Source organism: Colobus angolensis, unplaced genomic scaffold (assembly GCF_000951035.1).
Source record: "Colobus angolensis palliatus isolate OR3802 unplaced genomic scaffold, Cang.pa_1.0 Scaffold170, whole genome shotgun sequence".
NCBI lineage: Eukaryota > Metazoa > Chordata > Mammalia > Primates > Cercopithecidae > Colobus > Colobus angolensis.
This window is the reverse complement of record NW_012114822.1, coordinates 7,611-23,564: the sequence shown is the minus strand read 5'-3', so window position 1 is coordinate 23,564 and position 15,954 is coordinate 7,611. Positions and strand designations below refer to the sequence as shown.

Genomic DNA, 15,954 nt, shown 5'->3' with positions numbered 1-15,954 from the left:
TCAACTATCTCTGCAAATTCTTTTGACACACTCCTCTATTCAAAAGAGGCCAGGTGCGGGGGCTCACTTCTGTAATCTTCAGTGCTTTGGGAGGCCAAGGCAGAAGATCCCTTGGGGCTGCAGTGAGCTGTGATGGAACCACTGCCTCCAGCCTGGGCCACAGAGCGAGACCTCAAGTGGCGTGTGCCTGTAATCCCAGCTACTTGGGAGGCTGAGGCAGGAGAATTGCTTGAACCAGGAAGGGGGAGGTTGCAGTGAGCTATGGTGGCACCACTGCACTCCAGCTTCGGTGACAGAGCAAGGCTCTGTCCAAAAAATATATATATATATGAGAATGTTGAAAGAAGTATTCCTACTAGAGGCAGAAAGTAAAAAACAGCTACAATCTCTTCCAATGTTGAAACCCAGGATCTTCTGAAGAGGCAGGGGGCAGTATCTGAAAAGTGACTGAGTCAGTCAACCCAGGAGGCTCTGATGCCAGAAGTTTGGGGGAGTTCCCGAAAGAAACCTCCACTATGTGGGATCTACCAGTTCCCTGGGCACATTCCCCACAAGCTCCACTGAGGACTCACCAGACAGTTAACTGACATGCAGACTGGCTTTCTGAACGGACTGGCCACCAGCCAGGGGATGAGGGCTGCCTCATCCACCCTGGAGGGGGCTGCCCATTAGAGCCCAACTGCCCCAAGGGCCCTGCTCCCTACCCCTTCCTGACCAGGAGGCCTGTCAGCCTTGGCAAGGCTGGGACTGTCGGAACCCCGCTGGGCAATGCTGGCTCCATCGAATTCCTGGGCTCAGGCTCTTCATCTGCAAAATGGGGTGGTGATGCCATCGCCCCTGAGGCTCCTCCACCCCCCAAGTGCTGTAACTGTGGATTTCAGACAAGGAAGTGGAGGCCAAGCCTAGAACAATCTAATCACTAGAACTGTTCTAGAACAGCCCAATCACTCTGGGTCGAGCTGAAAACAGCACAATCTGGATGACAAGAAAGCCTGAATTATATCGTAATTACACTCCAGAGAATGTTTTCTTTTTGTTTTTGAGACGGAGTCTTGCTCTGTCATCAGGCTGGAGTGCTCACTCTAACCTCTGCCTCCCAGGTTCAAGTGATTCCCCTGCCTCAGCCTCCCGAGCAGCTGAGACTACAGGTGTACACCACCACACCCGGCTAATTGTTTGTATTTTATTAGAGACAGGGTTTCACCATGTTGGCCAGGATGGTCTCAATCTCCTGACCTTGTGATCCACCCGCCTCGGCCTCCCAAAGTGCTGGGATTATAGGCATGAGCCACAGTGCCCAGCCACCCAGAGGATGTTCTCTTTATTCAAGGATACAACTTATGGCAAATTAATTTTGATCCAGTTATTGGCAAGAAGAGGTCCTATGACTCCTGCATTAATATATACTGAATTTTCAATTAGCACTATTTTCTTCTATGCCTGAAAATGGAATTGCTCTGGTTTTTTGAGTGGTTTTTCACTGGAGGGCCTTCCAGTCACTCCTGCAAACTGCCTAACCTGGCACACCATGCCCAGGTGTAATCGTGAATCCAAATGAGTGGGCTGAACTAAGAGAACGCCACCAGGCCTCACCCTGAGCCCAGGCTCACGCTTTGCCCCCCTGGGAACCTTGGCCTGTGCATCTTTCCTTATCTGTGGAGTCACGTCTTTGGAGCACCTGGGCTTAGGAAGAACGATTAGTGAATCCGTGTGAGCCAAGCAAAGTTCAAAGACCTGCCCAGTCTTCATTTCCAAACAATCTCGTATCTGTGAGACTGTGGCAGGCAGAGTGACTCAGCCTGACCCCAGCCTCAGTAACAAACTCTGACAAGGACACGTGGGGAGAGGCTGCAGCTCTCAGAACTTGGAGTCATGGCCACATGACCCCCAAATGACACCCGATAAACAAGCATTTAGTGAACACCCACTGGAAGTGCTTACAAGGCACTAAGCTGAGCACCGTCAGGAGCCTTGATCTCAAAGGCCGCACCACCTCTGTGGTAGGTGACGGAAGGGAATGCTTTTCCCATGCAACGGCCTAGGAAAGAAATCCCAGAGACATTTAGGAACTGGCTTTAAGGTCATGATCACTGTGGCCAAGCGGAGACCAGATTTCGGATCTCCTGATTTTCTTTTCTTTTTCTTTTCTTTTTGTTTTGTTTTGAGATGGAAGTCTTGCTCCATCACCCAGGCTGGAGTGCAGTAGCACGATCTTGGCTCACTGGAGCCTCCGCCTCCTGGGTTCAAGCGATTCTCCCACCTCAGCCTCCCAAGTAGCTGGGGTTACAGGGGCTCACCACCACGCCCAGCTAATTTTTACATTTTTAGTAGAGATGGGGTTTCACCATATTGCCCAGGCTGGTCTCGAACTCCTGACCTCAGGTGATTCACCTGTCTCAGCCTCCCAAAGTCCTGGGATTACACGTGTGAGCCACCACATCTGGCCAGATCTCCTGATTTTCAAGGTCACACGTCTCCCCACTAGGTGGACAAACACCAAGAGACAGTGTGGCTTACTAGCATATATTTAAAAAATACTGGCCGAGTGCAGTGGCTCACACCTGTAATCCCAGTACTTTGGGAGGCCCAGATGGGTGGATCACGAGGTCAGGAGATGGAGACCATCCTGGCTAACACCATGAAACCCCGTCTCTACTAAAAATACAAAAAATTAGCCGGGCATGGTGGTGGGTGCCTGTAGTCCCAGCTACTCAGGAGGCTGAGGCAGGAGAATGGCGTGAACCCGGGAGGCGGGGCTTGCAGTGAACCAAGATCGCGCCACTGCAGTCCAGCCTGGGCGACAGAGAGAGACTCTGTCTCTAAATAAATAAATTTTTTTGGCCAGGCACGGTGGCTTATGCCTGTAATCCCAGCACTTTGGGATGCCAAGGCAGGCAGATCACAAGGTCAGGAATTCGAGACCAGCCTGGCCAACATGGTAAAACCTTGTCTCTACTAAAAATACAAAAATTAGCCAGGCATGGTGGCAGGTGCCTGTAATCCCAGCTACTCAGGAGGCTAAGGCAGGAGAATTGCTTGAAACCAGAAGGTGGAGGTTGCAGTGAGGTGAGATCATGCCACTGCACTCCAGCCTGGGCAAAAAGAGTGAAACTCTGTCTCGAAAAACATATATTTTTTGTTTAATTAATTTATGTTTTAGACACACAGTCTTGCTTTGTGGCCCAGGCTGGAGTGCAGGGGCGTGATCATAGCTCACTGCTGCCTCAAATTCCTGAGATCAAGGGATCCTTCAGCCTCAGCCTCTCAGGTAGCTGGGACTACAGGCATGTGCCGTGACACTGTCCCAATTTTTAGATTATTTGCAGAGACAGGATCTCATCATCTCAGCCAGGCTGGTCTTAAACTCCCAGGCTCAAGTGATCTTCCCGCCTCAGCCTTCCAAAGTGCTGGAGTTACAGGTATGAGCCACCATACTTAGCCTAGAAAATATTTTTACAGTGTTTTCTTTAATTTAAAATGTACGTGTGATATTTTGACATATACACACATTCATGAAATGATCACTTCAGCAAGATAATAAACATTTCATTGCCCCCAAAAGTTTCCCCAGAGAAACACTGATTTGTTTTCTGCTACTGCAGATTAGTTTGCATTTCCTGGAATTTTATACAATTGAAATAATATAGCGGGCAATTTCGGGGGCTGTTTCTCCTTTCCCTTGGCAGAAGTGCTTTGAGATTCACGCAGGTTGCAGAGCATGTCCATAGTTCATGTCTTTTTATTGCTGAATACAGTTCTCCCGTGTGGCTAGGCCGCCGTTTGTTATCCATTCACCTTGATGTACTTTGGTGGTGCTTCCAATTCTTTGGCTATTCTAAATGAAACTGCTATGAGCATTTGTGTACATGTCTTTGTTTAGACATCTGCTTTGATTTCTTTGGGTTAATACCTAGGATTGGAACGGCTGTGTAATGTGGTAGATGTACACTTAACTGTTTAACAGACTGGCAAGCTGTTTTTGGAAGTGGCCGGACCATTTTACATTTCTACCAGCCATGGACCCGCGTTCCAGTTGCCCCTCATTTTTATCAGAACTTGTAGCCAGTATTTAAAATTTTAGGCATCCTATAAGATGTGCAGTGGTGTCTCATTGTGATTTTAATTTACATAATTACATAATTACTAATAATGTTGAGCATCTTTTTTTTTTTGAGACGGAGTCTCGTTTCACTCTTGTTGCCCAGGCTGGAGTGCAATGGTGCAATCTCGGCTCACTGCAAACTTCGCCTCCTGGGTTCAAGTGATTCTCCTGCCTCAGCCTCCCAAGTAGCTGGGATCACAGTTGCCCACCATCAAGCCAGCTAATTTTTGTATTTTTAGTAGAGATGGAGTTTCACCATGTTGACCAGGCTAGTCTCGAACTCCTGACCTGGTGATCTGCCTGCCTCGGCCTCCCAAAGTGCTGGGATTACAGGCATGAGCCACTGTGCCCGGCCAACTTTGAGATTTTCTTATGCATTGTACATTTGTACTTCTAGATACTAGTGCTTTCTCAGATATGTGATTTGCAAATTTTTTGTGCCTGTCCTTGGCTTGTCTTTTCATTCTTATAACAACTTTTCAAATAGAAAATTGTATTAATTTTGTTGAAGTCCAATTTATCAACTTTTTCTTTTATGGATTGTGCTTTTAGTGTGTTGTGTAACCTAAGTTCACAAAGATTTATCTCCTATTTAGAAGTTTTATAATTTAAGGTTTTAATTTGGTCTCTGTTCCAGTTTGTGTTCATTTGTTTATATGATGTGACGTAGGAATCACAGTTGATTTTTTGGCACATGACATAATCACTGCAGCACATTTGTTGGATATGCTATCCTTTCACCACTCAGTTGCTTTTGTTGGAAAATCAGTTGTCTGAGGCCGGGTGGGGTGGCTCACACCTGTAATCCCAGCACTTTGGGAGGCAGCGGTGGGTGGATCATTGAGGTCAGGAGTTCAAGACCAGCCTGGCCAACATGGCGAAACTCTGTCTCTACTAAAAATACAAAAAATTAGCCTGGTGTGGTGGTGGGCAACTGCAATCCCAGTTACTCAGAAGGTTGAGGCAGGAGAATTGCTTGAACCCGGGAGGTGGAGGTTGCAGTGAGCCGAGATCATACTGCTGCGCTCTAGCCTGGGCAACAGAGCAAGACTTCGTCTCAAAATAAATAAATAAGAGGCCGGGTGCGGTGGCTCAAGCCTGTAATCCCAGCACTTTGGGAGGCCGAGACGGGCGGATCATGAGGTCAGGAGATCGAGACCATCCTGGCTAACACGGTGAAACCCCGTCTCTACTAAAAAATACAAAAAAAATCTAGCCGGGCGAGGTGGCGGGCGCCTGTAGTCCCAGCTACTCGGGAGGCTGAGGCAGCTGAATCACTTGAATCTGGGAGGTAGAGGTTGCAGTGAGCCGAGATTGTGCCACTGCACTCCAGCCTGGGCGACAGAGCAAGACTCTGTCTCAAAAAAAATAAATAAATAAATAAATAAATAAATAAATAAATAAGAAAATCAGTTGTCTGTATAGGTGTGGATCTATTTTTGGATTCTTCCTGGCATTCCATTATCTATTCACTATTGTTGTATTAATACCACAAATGGTTTTGATTATTCTAGCTTTACGATAAGCCTTGAGGTCAAGTAATATTATTCCCCCAAATTCAACTCTCTCAAAGTTGTTTTGGTTATTCTAGTTTCTTTGCATTTCCATATAAATAATAGAATCAGTTTGTCAATTTCTAACCCCACCATCCACCACCTCCCCACTCCCTGCCAAAAAAAGCCTGCTGGAATTTTGATGGAAATTGTTTTTAACTGGAATAGATCAATTTGGGGAGGATTAAGCCAATCTTGCATTCCTGAGATAAACCCTACTTGGTTAAGATATATTATTGTCCTTATATTATTGGAGTTGGCTTGCTAAAATATAGTTACTAATTTTTGTATCTCTGTTCATGAGTGATATTGGGTTGTAGTTTTCTTGTAATGTCTTTAATGCCGTTTTGGTATCAGAGTAATTCTGGCTTCATAGAATGAATTGAGAAGTGTTCCTTCCTCTTTAATTTTCTGGTAGAATTTGTGTTAAACGAGTATTATGTCTTCCTTAAACGTTTGGTAGAATTGACCAGTGAAGCCATATGGGCCTGAAGGTTTCTTCCCTTCTGGGAAGGTTTTTAAATTACAAATTCAATTTATTTAACTGACTTAAGACTATTCAGGTTATCGATTTATTTTTTGTTTGTTTTTTTCCCCGGCTAATTTTTGTATTTTTTAGTAGAGACAGGGTTGCACCATGTTGGCCAGGCTGGTCTCGAACTCCTGACCTCAAGTGATCCCCAAAGTGCTGTGATTAAAGGCATGAGCTACTGCACCCAGCCCAGGTTATCTACTTCTTACTGAGTAAGCTTTGGTCCTCTGTGTTTTTCAAGGAGTTTGTCCATTTCATGTAGGTTGTCAGATTTATTGGCATTCCAGTGTTCATAACACCCCCTTACTATCCTGTCCCCTGGCTGTATTCTACTGGGCAGAAGCCAGTTAGCTTTGTCCAGGCCCAGAACCTATTTCTCCACTCACACCAACTACAAAGACCACCAGATCATCTTCTGTTTTACTCCAGAGCGCAGCAAATGTATTTGGGTGGCCCTGGGCTTACTCAGCCAACACTCTGGTGGTGACTTCTTCACTGATTTGTTCTCATACCACTAACTGGGTTACTATGAGACCTGGACATCCCCTTCTCTGGACTACAGGAAAGGCTGTGGGAACAGACGTCCAGCAGGGTTTGTGACCCAGGAGGGAGGCATCCTCCTTCGGGAGAGGAATCACATGGACTCCTGGGATTCCTGGATGAAGACACCTAGGCTGCCTCAGCCACATGACCTGCTGGAGCCACACCTCGGACCTGCTGGGGACTCAGTCACTGGTGCAGGGCTCTGTACAGATCCAGACAGAGAATGGGCCCAGTGGAGACTCTGGAATGATCATGCAGGGGACGCAGCTGTCAGATCCATTTCTAATAGCAGCCATGAAGATGAACCCTGACCTTTGTGAAATGCTTCATACTTACCAAGCATTTCCACCTGGTTTACGTGAGGCAAAGATTATTGGCCTCCATTAGAAATGTGCAAAGTGAAATTAAAAGACCTTAAGTAACTTAGGGACTGAATGGGTGAAAAATGTGAGACCCAAAGAAAGATACTGAGATGGTTTCAACTATCTCTGCAAATTCTTTTGACACACTCCTCTATTCAAAAGAGGCCAGGTGCGGGGGCTCACTTCTGTAATCTTCAGTGCTTTGGGAGGCTGAGGTGGGAGGATTGCTTGAGCCCAGAAGTTCGAGGCTGCCGTGAGCCATGATTGTCGCTGCACTCCAGCCTGGACAACAGAGTGAGACCCTGTCTCTAAAAGGGGTGGTCCAGGCTGGGCGTGGTGGCTCATGCCTCTAATCCCAGCACTTTGGGAGGCCAAGGCAGATGGATCACCTGAGGTTGGGAGTTCAAAACCAGCCTGGCCAACATGGTGAAACCCCATCTCTACTAAAAATACAAAAACTAGCTGGGCATGGTGGTGCACACCTGTAATCCCAGCTACTCGGGAGGCTGAGGCAGCTGAATCACTTGAATCTGGGAGGTAGAGGTTGCAGTGAGCCGAGATTGTGCCACTGCACTCCAGCCTGGGCAACAGAGCAAGACTCTGTCTCAAAATAAATAAATAAATAAAAATAACATTAAAGGGGTGGTCCAATTCTCATCACAACCATCCCTCCTGCCACTATATGGGCTGGAGTGACTGACTAGCATCTAGCAAACAGCATGTGACTTTCTTGGTACGTGCGTGATTCTGTCTCCCCCTGCCCTGTCACCCCCAGGAATGCAGCTCCCCAGGTGTGAGGAGCCCAGGCTGAGTGTCAGTTTCGCTGCCCTCCAGCACCAGCGATCAGAAGCAGAAGGAGCCTCTAGACAGCTCTGCTCCTGGGCTTCCGAGTCTTCCAGCTGAAGCCCCAGATGTCAAAGGGCAGAGACAAGCCATTCCCACGGAGTCCTTTCTGAATTCCTGACCCACAGGAACCAGGAGACATAACAGCTGTCATTGTTTTAAGCCATTAAGTTTGGAGGCTACAGGGCAACAGGTAGACCTATAATATGCAAAGTGACAAGCCCGCCAACGGGAAGAGATGTACAGTGACTCCAGAGTCCAGAGGTGAGAGGACCTCCCACTGGACAGGACAGGAGAGGTTCTTAAGGCTCATTCGACCTGGGGTTTGAAGGCTGGGTAGGGCTGTGATTGTTTGGAGGAAAGGCATATGAAAGCACCCCAGGGAGAAAGGCACAGAGGATTGGAAGTACTTGGGGGGGGTGGCGAGAAACCCACGTTATGACAATGGGGTTCCAGCCTTATCATCTCAAGTGACAGAGTCAGCCTAGGATTCCAGCAGGGAGTGACATGGTCAGGCCAGAATGCAAGTGCTTTTTTATTTTTATTATTATTATTTTTTGAGACAGGGTCTCACTCTGTCACCCAGGCTGGAATGCAGTGGCATTATCATGGCTCACTGCAACCTCTGCCTCTCGGGTTCAAGCAATTCTCCTGCCTCAGCCTCCCCGAGCAGTTGGGACTGTAGGTACACGTGACCGCGCTGGTCAATTTTTGTATTTTCAGTAGAGACAGGGTTTCACTGTGTTGCCCAGGCTAGTCTCGAACTCCTGAGCCGGGGTGATCCACCCGCTTCGGCCTCCCAAAGTGCTGGGTTTACAGGTGTGAGCCACCGCGCCCAGCCCTGCACCTTGTTTTCAAGGAAGATATCATTTGTCCCATCGGAGGGAGAGGAGAGAGAGTGGACTGGGAATGGTCTTACTCCCTTGCCTGTGGCCCCCGTTGTGGGGGAGGGAAAGACAGATCAGACTGTTACTGTGTCTGTGTAGAAAAAAGAAGACATAAGAAACTCCATTTTGTTCTGTACTAAGAAAAATTCTTCTGCCTTGAGATGCTGTTAATCTGTAACCCTAGCCCCAACCCTGTGCTCGCAGAGACATGTGCTGTGTTGACTCAAGGTTTAAAGGATTTAGGGCTGTGCAGGACGTGCTTTGTTAAAAATGTGTTTGCAGGCAGTATGCTGGGTAAAAGTCATCGCCATTCTCCAGCCTCGAGTACCCAGGGACGCAATGCACTGCTGAAGGCTGCAGGGACCTCTGCCCAAGGAAACCAAGGTTTCTCCCCACTGAGACAGTCCGAGATATGGCCTCGTAGGAGCCAACCTGACACGTGTAAAGGGTCTATGCTGAGGAGGATGAGTGAAAGAGGAAGGCCTCTTTGTAATTGAGAGGAGAGGAAGGCATCTGTCTCCTGCTCGTCCCTGGGAATGGAATGTCTCGGCGTAAAACCCGATCGTACATTCTATTTACTGAGATAGGAGAAAACCTCCAGAAAACTGGAGGCGAGACCCGCTGGCGGCAATACTGCTCTTTACTGCACTGAGATGTTTGTGTGAAGTCAAACATAAATCTGGCCTACGTGCACATCCAGGCACAGCACCTTTCCTTAAATTATTTATGACACAGAGCCCTTCGTTCACATGTTTTCCTGCTGACCCTCTCCCCACCATTACCCTATAGTCCTGCCACATCTCCCTCACCAAGATAGTAGAGATAGTAATCAATAAATACTGAGGGAACTCAGAGACCAGTGCCGGCGCGGGTCCTCCGTATGCTGAGCGCCAGTCCCCTGGGCCCACTGTTCTTTCTCTATACTTTGTCTCTGTGTCTTATTTCTTTTCTCAGGCTCTCGTCCCACCTGACAAGAAATCCCCCGCAGGTGTGGAGGGGCTGGCCCCCTTAACCCTGTGATCGACAGGACAGAGCTAGGCACGCGGGCTGGGATTCACGGTGCAACCTGCAACCACAGGGTGGAGAAAGGAAGCCATGTCGTCAGGAAAGCAATGACATTCAGAGCCTTGGACTCCCTAATCGATGCCACGATGGCAGTTTGGGTCTCCATAGCAATTGTGGAACTTGAAAAGTTTTACTTTAAAAAAGTGCCTCCATACATCGTTTAAACGTTGGCGCCAATGTAGAATTGGAAAATCAAGTCTTAACCAATCAAAATTCACGTACCTGCCCCTTCCCCCAGGTCATTCCTCAGTGGCTAGCCTTGGAACTTCTCAGCTAAATATGCATTATTGTGGGTATTTAATAATATCCACAATTAAATTAAATGGGGGCAACAACACAAGCCTCAGTGCTACTGTCCTCCCCAGAGCCTGGGGCTAGGAGGCCCATTCGCAGAGAAGGAAGCCTTAAATATGGGCTCCCGTCCGTCCGTCATGCAGGGCCACTAAAAGGAAGTTTCCTTGGCAGGAGAGGGTGTGGGAGGCCCATCAGTGATTTCTTCTTTCTTCTCCTCTGGAAGCTTCACCCTGTTTCTCTTGGCAAAAATGCGGTTTATCTCCACAAATGTTTTGCCCTTGGTTTCAGGAGTAACCACGTAGATGTAAACCGCGGTGAGGAGGCAGATTCCCGCAAATATGATGAAACTGTAGGCACTGATGGCCTCCTAGACCAGGAGACGAGAAAGAGAGGAGGGGGCAGAGAAAGACAGGGCTGATCCAGCTGGGTGCGGTGGCTCACGCCTGTAATCCCAGCACTTTGGGAGGCCAAGGCAGGTGGATTACCTGAGGTCAGGAGTTTGAGACCAACCTGGCCAACATGATGAAACCCTCTCTATTAAAAATACAAAAATTAGCTGGGCCTGGTGGTACACACCTGTAGCCCCAGCTACTCGGGAGGCTGAGGCAGGAGAATCGCTTGAACCCAGGAGGTAGAGGTTGCAGTGAGCCAAGATTGTGCTACTGCACTCCAGCCTGGGCAACAGAGCGTGACTCTGTTCCAAAAAAACAAAAACAAAAACCCCCAAACAAACAACAACAAATAACCAGTGCTGGTCGAGGCCTTTGTGAGTCCATAAAGGAGTTGCTTGGTGGCCAGTTTTGTTTCACTCCTGGAGGAGTGATATAGCTAGAAAATTGTGATAACTTTGCAGAAAAAAAAAAAAATCTAGAGAATTGGATCCCCCTCACCCTATTATCAAAAAGAAACTGGTCGGGTGCTATGGCTCACACCCATAATCCCAGTGCTTTGGAAGTTTGAGACCAGCCTGGGCAATATAGCAAGACCTCATCCCTAAAAAAAAAAAAATTAAAACAATAGCCATGTGTGGTGGCCCATGCCTGTGGCCCCAGCGACTTGGGAGGCTGAGGTGAGAGGATCACTTAAGCCTGGGAGGTCGAGGCTGCTGTGAGCTGTGTTTGCACCACTGCATTCCAGCCTGGGTGACAGAGCAAGGCCCTGTCTAAAAAAAAAAAAAAAAGAAAACAAAAAACAAAAAAAAAACCTGCTTACCCTTTTGACTATAGGAGTTTACGGCCTCTGTGCCCTGAAGGTGCTGAGAATGCAGAGTTTGTGGCCCATCTTGTCTTTGGAACAAGGAAGGAAGCGGTGGGGGATCTGCTCCCTGGCTCTGGCTTTGTTTGCTTTCTACTACCTTTGAGCTCCGTGGACCAGAGCCCCTAAGCAACAGCCCTTTACAATTTCAGTGAGGGGATCACGCTTCAGTAACTGGGAAACCCGTGTCTTCAAGGATTTGGAGGCAGTGGGGCCACGTGTGTCTGTGGACCCTTGGATGTGTCTGAGAGCCCGTCCCCACCTTGCTGGATTCACAGATGTGCTTAGCGGAAGGGAATACAGCTTACTCCCTGGAGGCCGGGTGCAGCGGACTGGGGAAGGGACCCTCGCTCACCTGGATGGATGGGAACAGGAAGCCGACGATGAAGTTGGTGAGCCAGTGCACCGCCCCGTCCACCATGAACGCTGCCCGCCGGGAGGACTGCAGGAAGATCTCGGTCCTCACCACCGAGGGGACAGGACCTGGAGGTCGGAACAGGATGGGTGGGGCGGAGAAGGACCCAGGGGTCCCCAGGGCTGGCGGGATGCGGCCCACTCTAGCCTCAGACCTAGGTCCCTTAAGAGCCCCGGCTGGGATTGGGCACTGGAAAAGAACCCTGCCTTTACCCACAAAACCAGGGTGTGATCAGGGCAGGAGCTGGAAAGGTCCACTTTGCAAAGGCTGGTTGGAGAGCCTAGAATTGAATTTCCATTGCTGCTGCTTCAAGGCCAATGACGCTCCATGAAGGTCTGCAGAAAGTTAATGGATGGGAAGCTTCGTGGGAGCAGCGGGAGTGAGGCGGCTCCAGCTTACAGGCAGAGCTTTCTGAAAGAGCTTCCTCTGCGCTGGCGTCACTGTGACTTTAGACGGCCCTCGCTTGGGAAGTGCCGCCCTCCTATGGCGGATCTGGGTATGGCAGCGCCTGAGGCCTACACCTTTTCTTGGGCAACTGTTTTTCATTATCGCCTCCTTAAGAAGCCTTGTCTAGGCCGGGCGCAGTGACTCACTCCTGTAATCCCAGCACTTTGGGAGGCAGAGGTGGGCGGATCACGAGGTCAGGAAATCGAGACCATCCTGGATAACACGGTGACACCCCGTCTCTACCAAAAAAAAAAAAAAAAAAAATTAGCTGGGCGTGGTGGCGGGTGCCTGTAGTCCCAGCTACTCAGGAGGCTGAGGCAGGAGAATGGCGTGAACCCGGAAGGTGGAGCTTGCAGTGAGCCAAGATTGTGCCACTGCACTCGGGCCTGGGCGACAGAGTGAGACTCCGTCTCAAAAAAAAAAACAAAAAAAAGAGGCTTTGTCTAAAATGTCTAAAGCCATTTTTGTTCCCTAATCGCCACTCCCATGAAATTTTAATACTGTGTGTCTGTTTAGGTCCTGCATATATACATATCTGTAGCTTTACACAAAGAAAGAGGAAGATTCTGTCCTTCCTCTTCCAAGCTTCCCACCCCTGGTTAGGTGGTGAAATGGCCTCATTGAAAAGGCCGGGTCTCACGGATCACTTGAGGTCAGGAGTTTGAAACCAGCCTGACCAACGTGGTGAAATCCTGTCTCTACTAAAAATGCAAAATTAGTCCAGTGTGGTGGTGTGCGCCTGTAGTTCCAGTTACTCAGAAGGCTGAGGCAGGAGAATCCCTTGAACCCAGGAGATGGAGGTTGCGCTCCAGCCAGGGCAACAGAGTGAGACTCTGACTCTAAAAAAAAAAAAAAAGAAAAAAAGAAAAGAAAAGGCCCGATCTCCCTGGATGGACATGGAGGAGAATTCAAAGCCCCTGAATGAAGCTGGGATATCAAATGCAAACTCCTGCAGCCCAGTGAGGTGGGGCCCGGGCCCTTTCTCCAGGGCCCTGCCCCCAAGGGATGCCATCTGTCCTGCCTCCCTCCTGTCCACCACCACAGCAGCAGCGAACAGTCCTTAGGCCTAAGTTGAATGTCAGATCAGCCCATGCTCTGAGCTCGCATCTGCCGGCACCCCTGATCACCCCTGTTCTTGGAGAAGAATCACGGCTTGCTCCAGGTGACACACAGGCAGTGGGGGCAGAATGGCTTGGAACCTGGCCAGGTCACCTACACACTAGCGCTTTTCCTTCGAGGTTCTGCTGCCTCCACGTCTGAGGTATACTGGGAAGGTGTCCTGCTCTAAATCCCACCCCCACAACACTTTTATTTTAGACGGAGTCTGGCTCTCTTGCCCAACCTGGAGTGCAGTGGTGGATCTCAGCTCACTGCAACCTCTGCCTTCTGGGTTCAAGTGATTTTCCTGCCTCAGGCTGGGACTACAGGCGCCCGCCACCACGCCTGGCTAATTTTTGCATTTTTAGTAGAAACAGAGTTTCACCTTGTTGGCCAGGCTGCTCTCGAACTTCTGACCTTAAGTGATCCGCCTGCCTCTGCCTCTCAAAATGTTGGGATTACAGGCATGAGCTACCGTGCCAGGACTAAATCCCACTTCTTAAATACCCTTAAATATAACTATGCGGTCTCATTCATGTGCCTGACACAGCACAGTGTAAAGAGGTATTCCGCCAATGGGGGTTGAATGAATTCATACCTTCATTTTGGTTTATGGACAGCGCTTTCAAAATGAACATTCTTCAGGGAATGTTATTAAAGTCATTCTTCAGGGAATGTTATTAGAGCCTTCACAGTCAGGGGTGTCTCTTCCCAGGCAGGGAGAAGGAGGTTCAATTCTCAGGACACACTGAGAAAGGAGTCTGGAGTCTCAGAGGCTGCCCAAGAGGTGGGCCCAGGTGGAAGCCCGAAGCCGCTGGCAACAGGACATTGGGGACAGTGTAGTAAGGGACTGTGGCTGGCGGTCAGCAGGGACAGAAGGCAGTTGAGCCTTGGGTGTGCTGTGGGCTTGGAGGCTAAAGTGAGTGTCTGGAGGGTATGGATGTAAACGGAGGTGCCCCCAGGGAGGTCTGGACGGCACAAGCTCCCTCTCTGCAAAAGCTCATCTCCTTTTTGGGCGCCAAACCTGAGTCTGGGCGCCCCTGGGAGCCACACATGATCAGTGGGGCACTGGCCTGGCTGACGCTGGTTGAATGAATGAACATGGCCTGGAGTGCCATCAAGGCTTAGAGCTAAGAACGGGTGGGATCTGCATGAGCACGTCCATTCACTCAGCAAATATGTGTGGAGCACCGACTGCGTGCCCGGCCCAGGAATGGACCAGGATGGCCGGGGCGAGGGCAGCACGCGGGTACTCACTGGGCCCAATGGAATGTCCCGCGATGTAGGCAAAGACACAGATGATGCCGAGGTAGGATAGCTCGGAGACCTTGTTCTGTGGGGAGAGGTAGGGTTGTCTGGGCTGAGGCCAGGAGCCCCACGTGTGGAGGGGTCCACCTGCGGGTCCCACCTTCCTGCCCCAGGGAGGAGCCGCACCTAGATGTCTGTGCACCTACATGGACCTCAAGGGCTCTGTGGGCAAGAGAGGAAGGCCGGTGAGAACCAGGCCTTCTAGCCTCCCAGAGGGCGCCCTCCAGCCTCACCTGGTGAGCGTCATGGAGAACGAGGGACACCTACCTTTGAGTTATTTTCCTGCCAGGTGCTATTCTCCACACTTTACAAATCACAAATGTTAACTCATCTCATCTTTGTGATACTCCTCTGCCCTCTGAGCGACTCTGTGATTATTTCTTATTTCTTCTTTTTGAAACAGACTCTCACTCTGTCGCCCAGGCTGAAGTGCAGTGGCGCAATTTTGGGTCACTGCAGCCTCCGCCTCCTGGTTCAAGATTCTCCTGCCTCAGCCTCCTGTGGCTGGGACGAGAGGCGTGCACCACTACGCCCAGCCTATACGATTGTTTCAGTCCCACAATCATGGAACCAGAGCACAGAGGGCTCTGAACACAGACTATGAGGAACCTTAGTCCCTCAGGAATCAAGCAACAGCCAAAGTCACCCAGTCAACATAAGTGAGCTGAGGTCCGGACTTTCTCTACTACTCTCTGGAGACTCCTAGGACCCCCGGATCAGTGGAGCCAGCAGATCACCATCTCTGCTCCCAACTTCTGGGAGAACAGCCAATGCAAAACCAGGTCAACGAACTTCAGCTAAACTCACCAGGCGCCCCCAGATGAACTTCCCAGGGAACCCTGTAGTCACAGTTATGAGACAGCCTCAAGGGACAAGCTGGCAACAGAGCTGGATGGTGAGGTGAGAGAGGAGGCCGTGGGAGCTTCCAAGCAGAGAAACAACATGATCTGATTCATTTTCAACAGAAAGAGGAGGCGGGTGGGTTGGGGGCCATTCAACACGTCAAACAAAAGCGAGGCTGGCTGGGTTAGTGGGGCCACCCTGGACCTGGTGTGAAGCCGGCAGCTGCTGGTGCATTTTCAGGCAGAGCCCCTGGTCAGACAGAAGGAGTGAAAGAGCCACCGGGGATGCCCCTAGGTTTCGGAAATGTCACTGGCGGTGGTCTCTGCAGGTGGCGCTCAGTCATGATCACCTCTTTTCACTTCCTAGAATCCCTATCTACTAAGAACTTACATTTTTTTTTTTTTTTTT

General features: G+C 49.6%; 2 protein-coding genes across 2 annotated transcripts in view; one reads left to right on the top strand and one right to left on the bottom strand.

The window, feature by feature from the left end:
* CA6 (carbonic anhydrase VI) overlaps positions 1-923 on the top strand; it is a 61,979-nt gene extending 61,056 nt beyond the window's left edge. Inside the window, exon 10 of the mRNA XM_011938298.1 lies at positions 595-923. Within this exon, the coding sequence (XP_011793688.1) occupies positions 595-923 (329 nt within the window). The remainder of the gene's footprint in view (positions 1-594) is intronic.
* A 9,406-nt stretch (positions 924-10,329) lies between these two features.
* LOC105509167 (solute carrier family 2, facilitated glucose transporter member 7-like) overlaps positions 10,330-15,954 on the bottom strand; it is a gene marked incomplete at its 5' end in the record, with an annotated part of 12,123 nt that continues 6,498 nt past the window's right edge. Inside the window, 3 exons of the mRNA XM_011938297.1 lie at positions 10,330-10,548; positions 11,791-11,918; positions 14,653-14,728. Coding sequence (XP_011793687.1) covers positions 10,330-10,548; positions 11,791-11,918; positions 14,653-14,728 — 423 coding nt within the window. The remainder of the gene's footprint in view (positions 10,549-11,790; positions 11,919-14,652; positions 14,729-15,954) is intronic.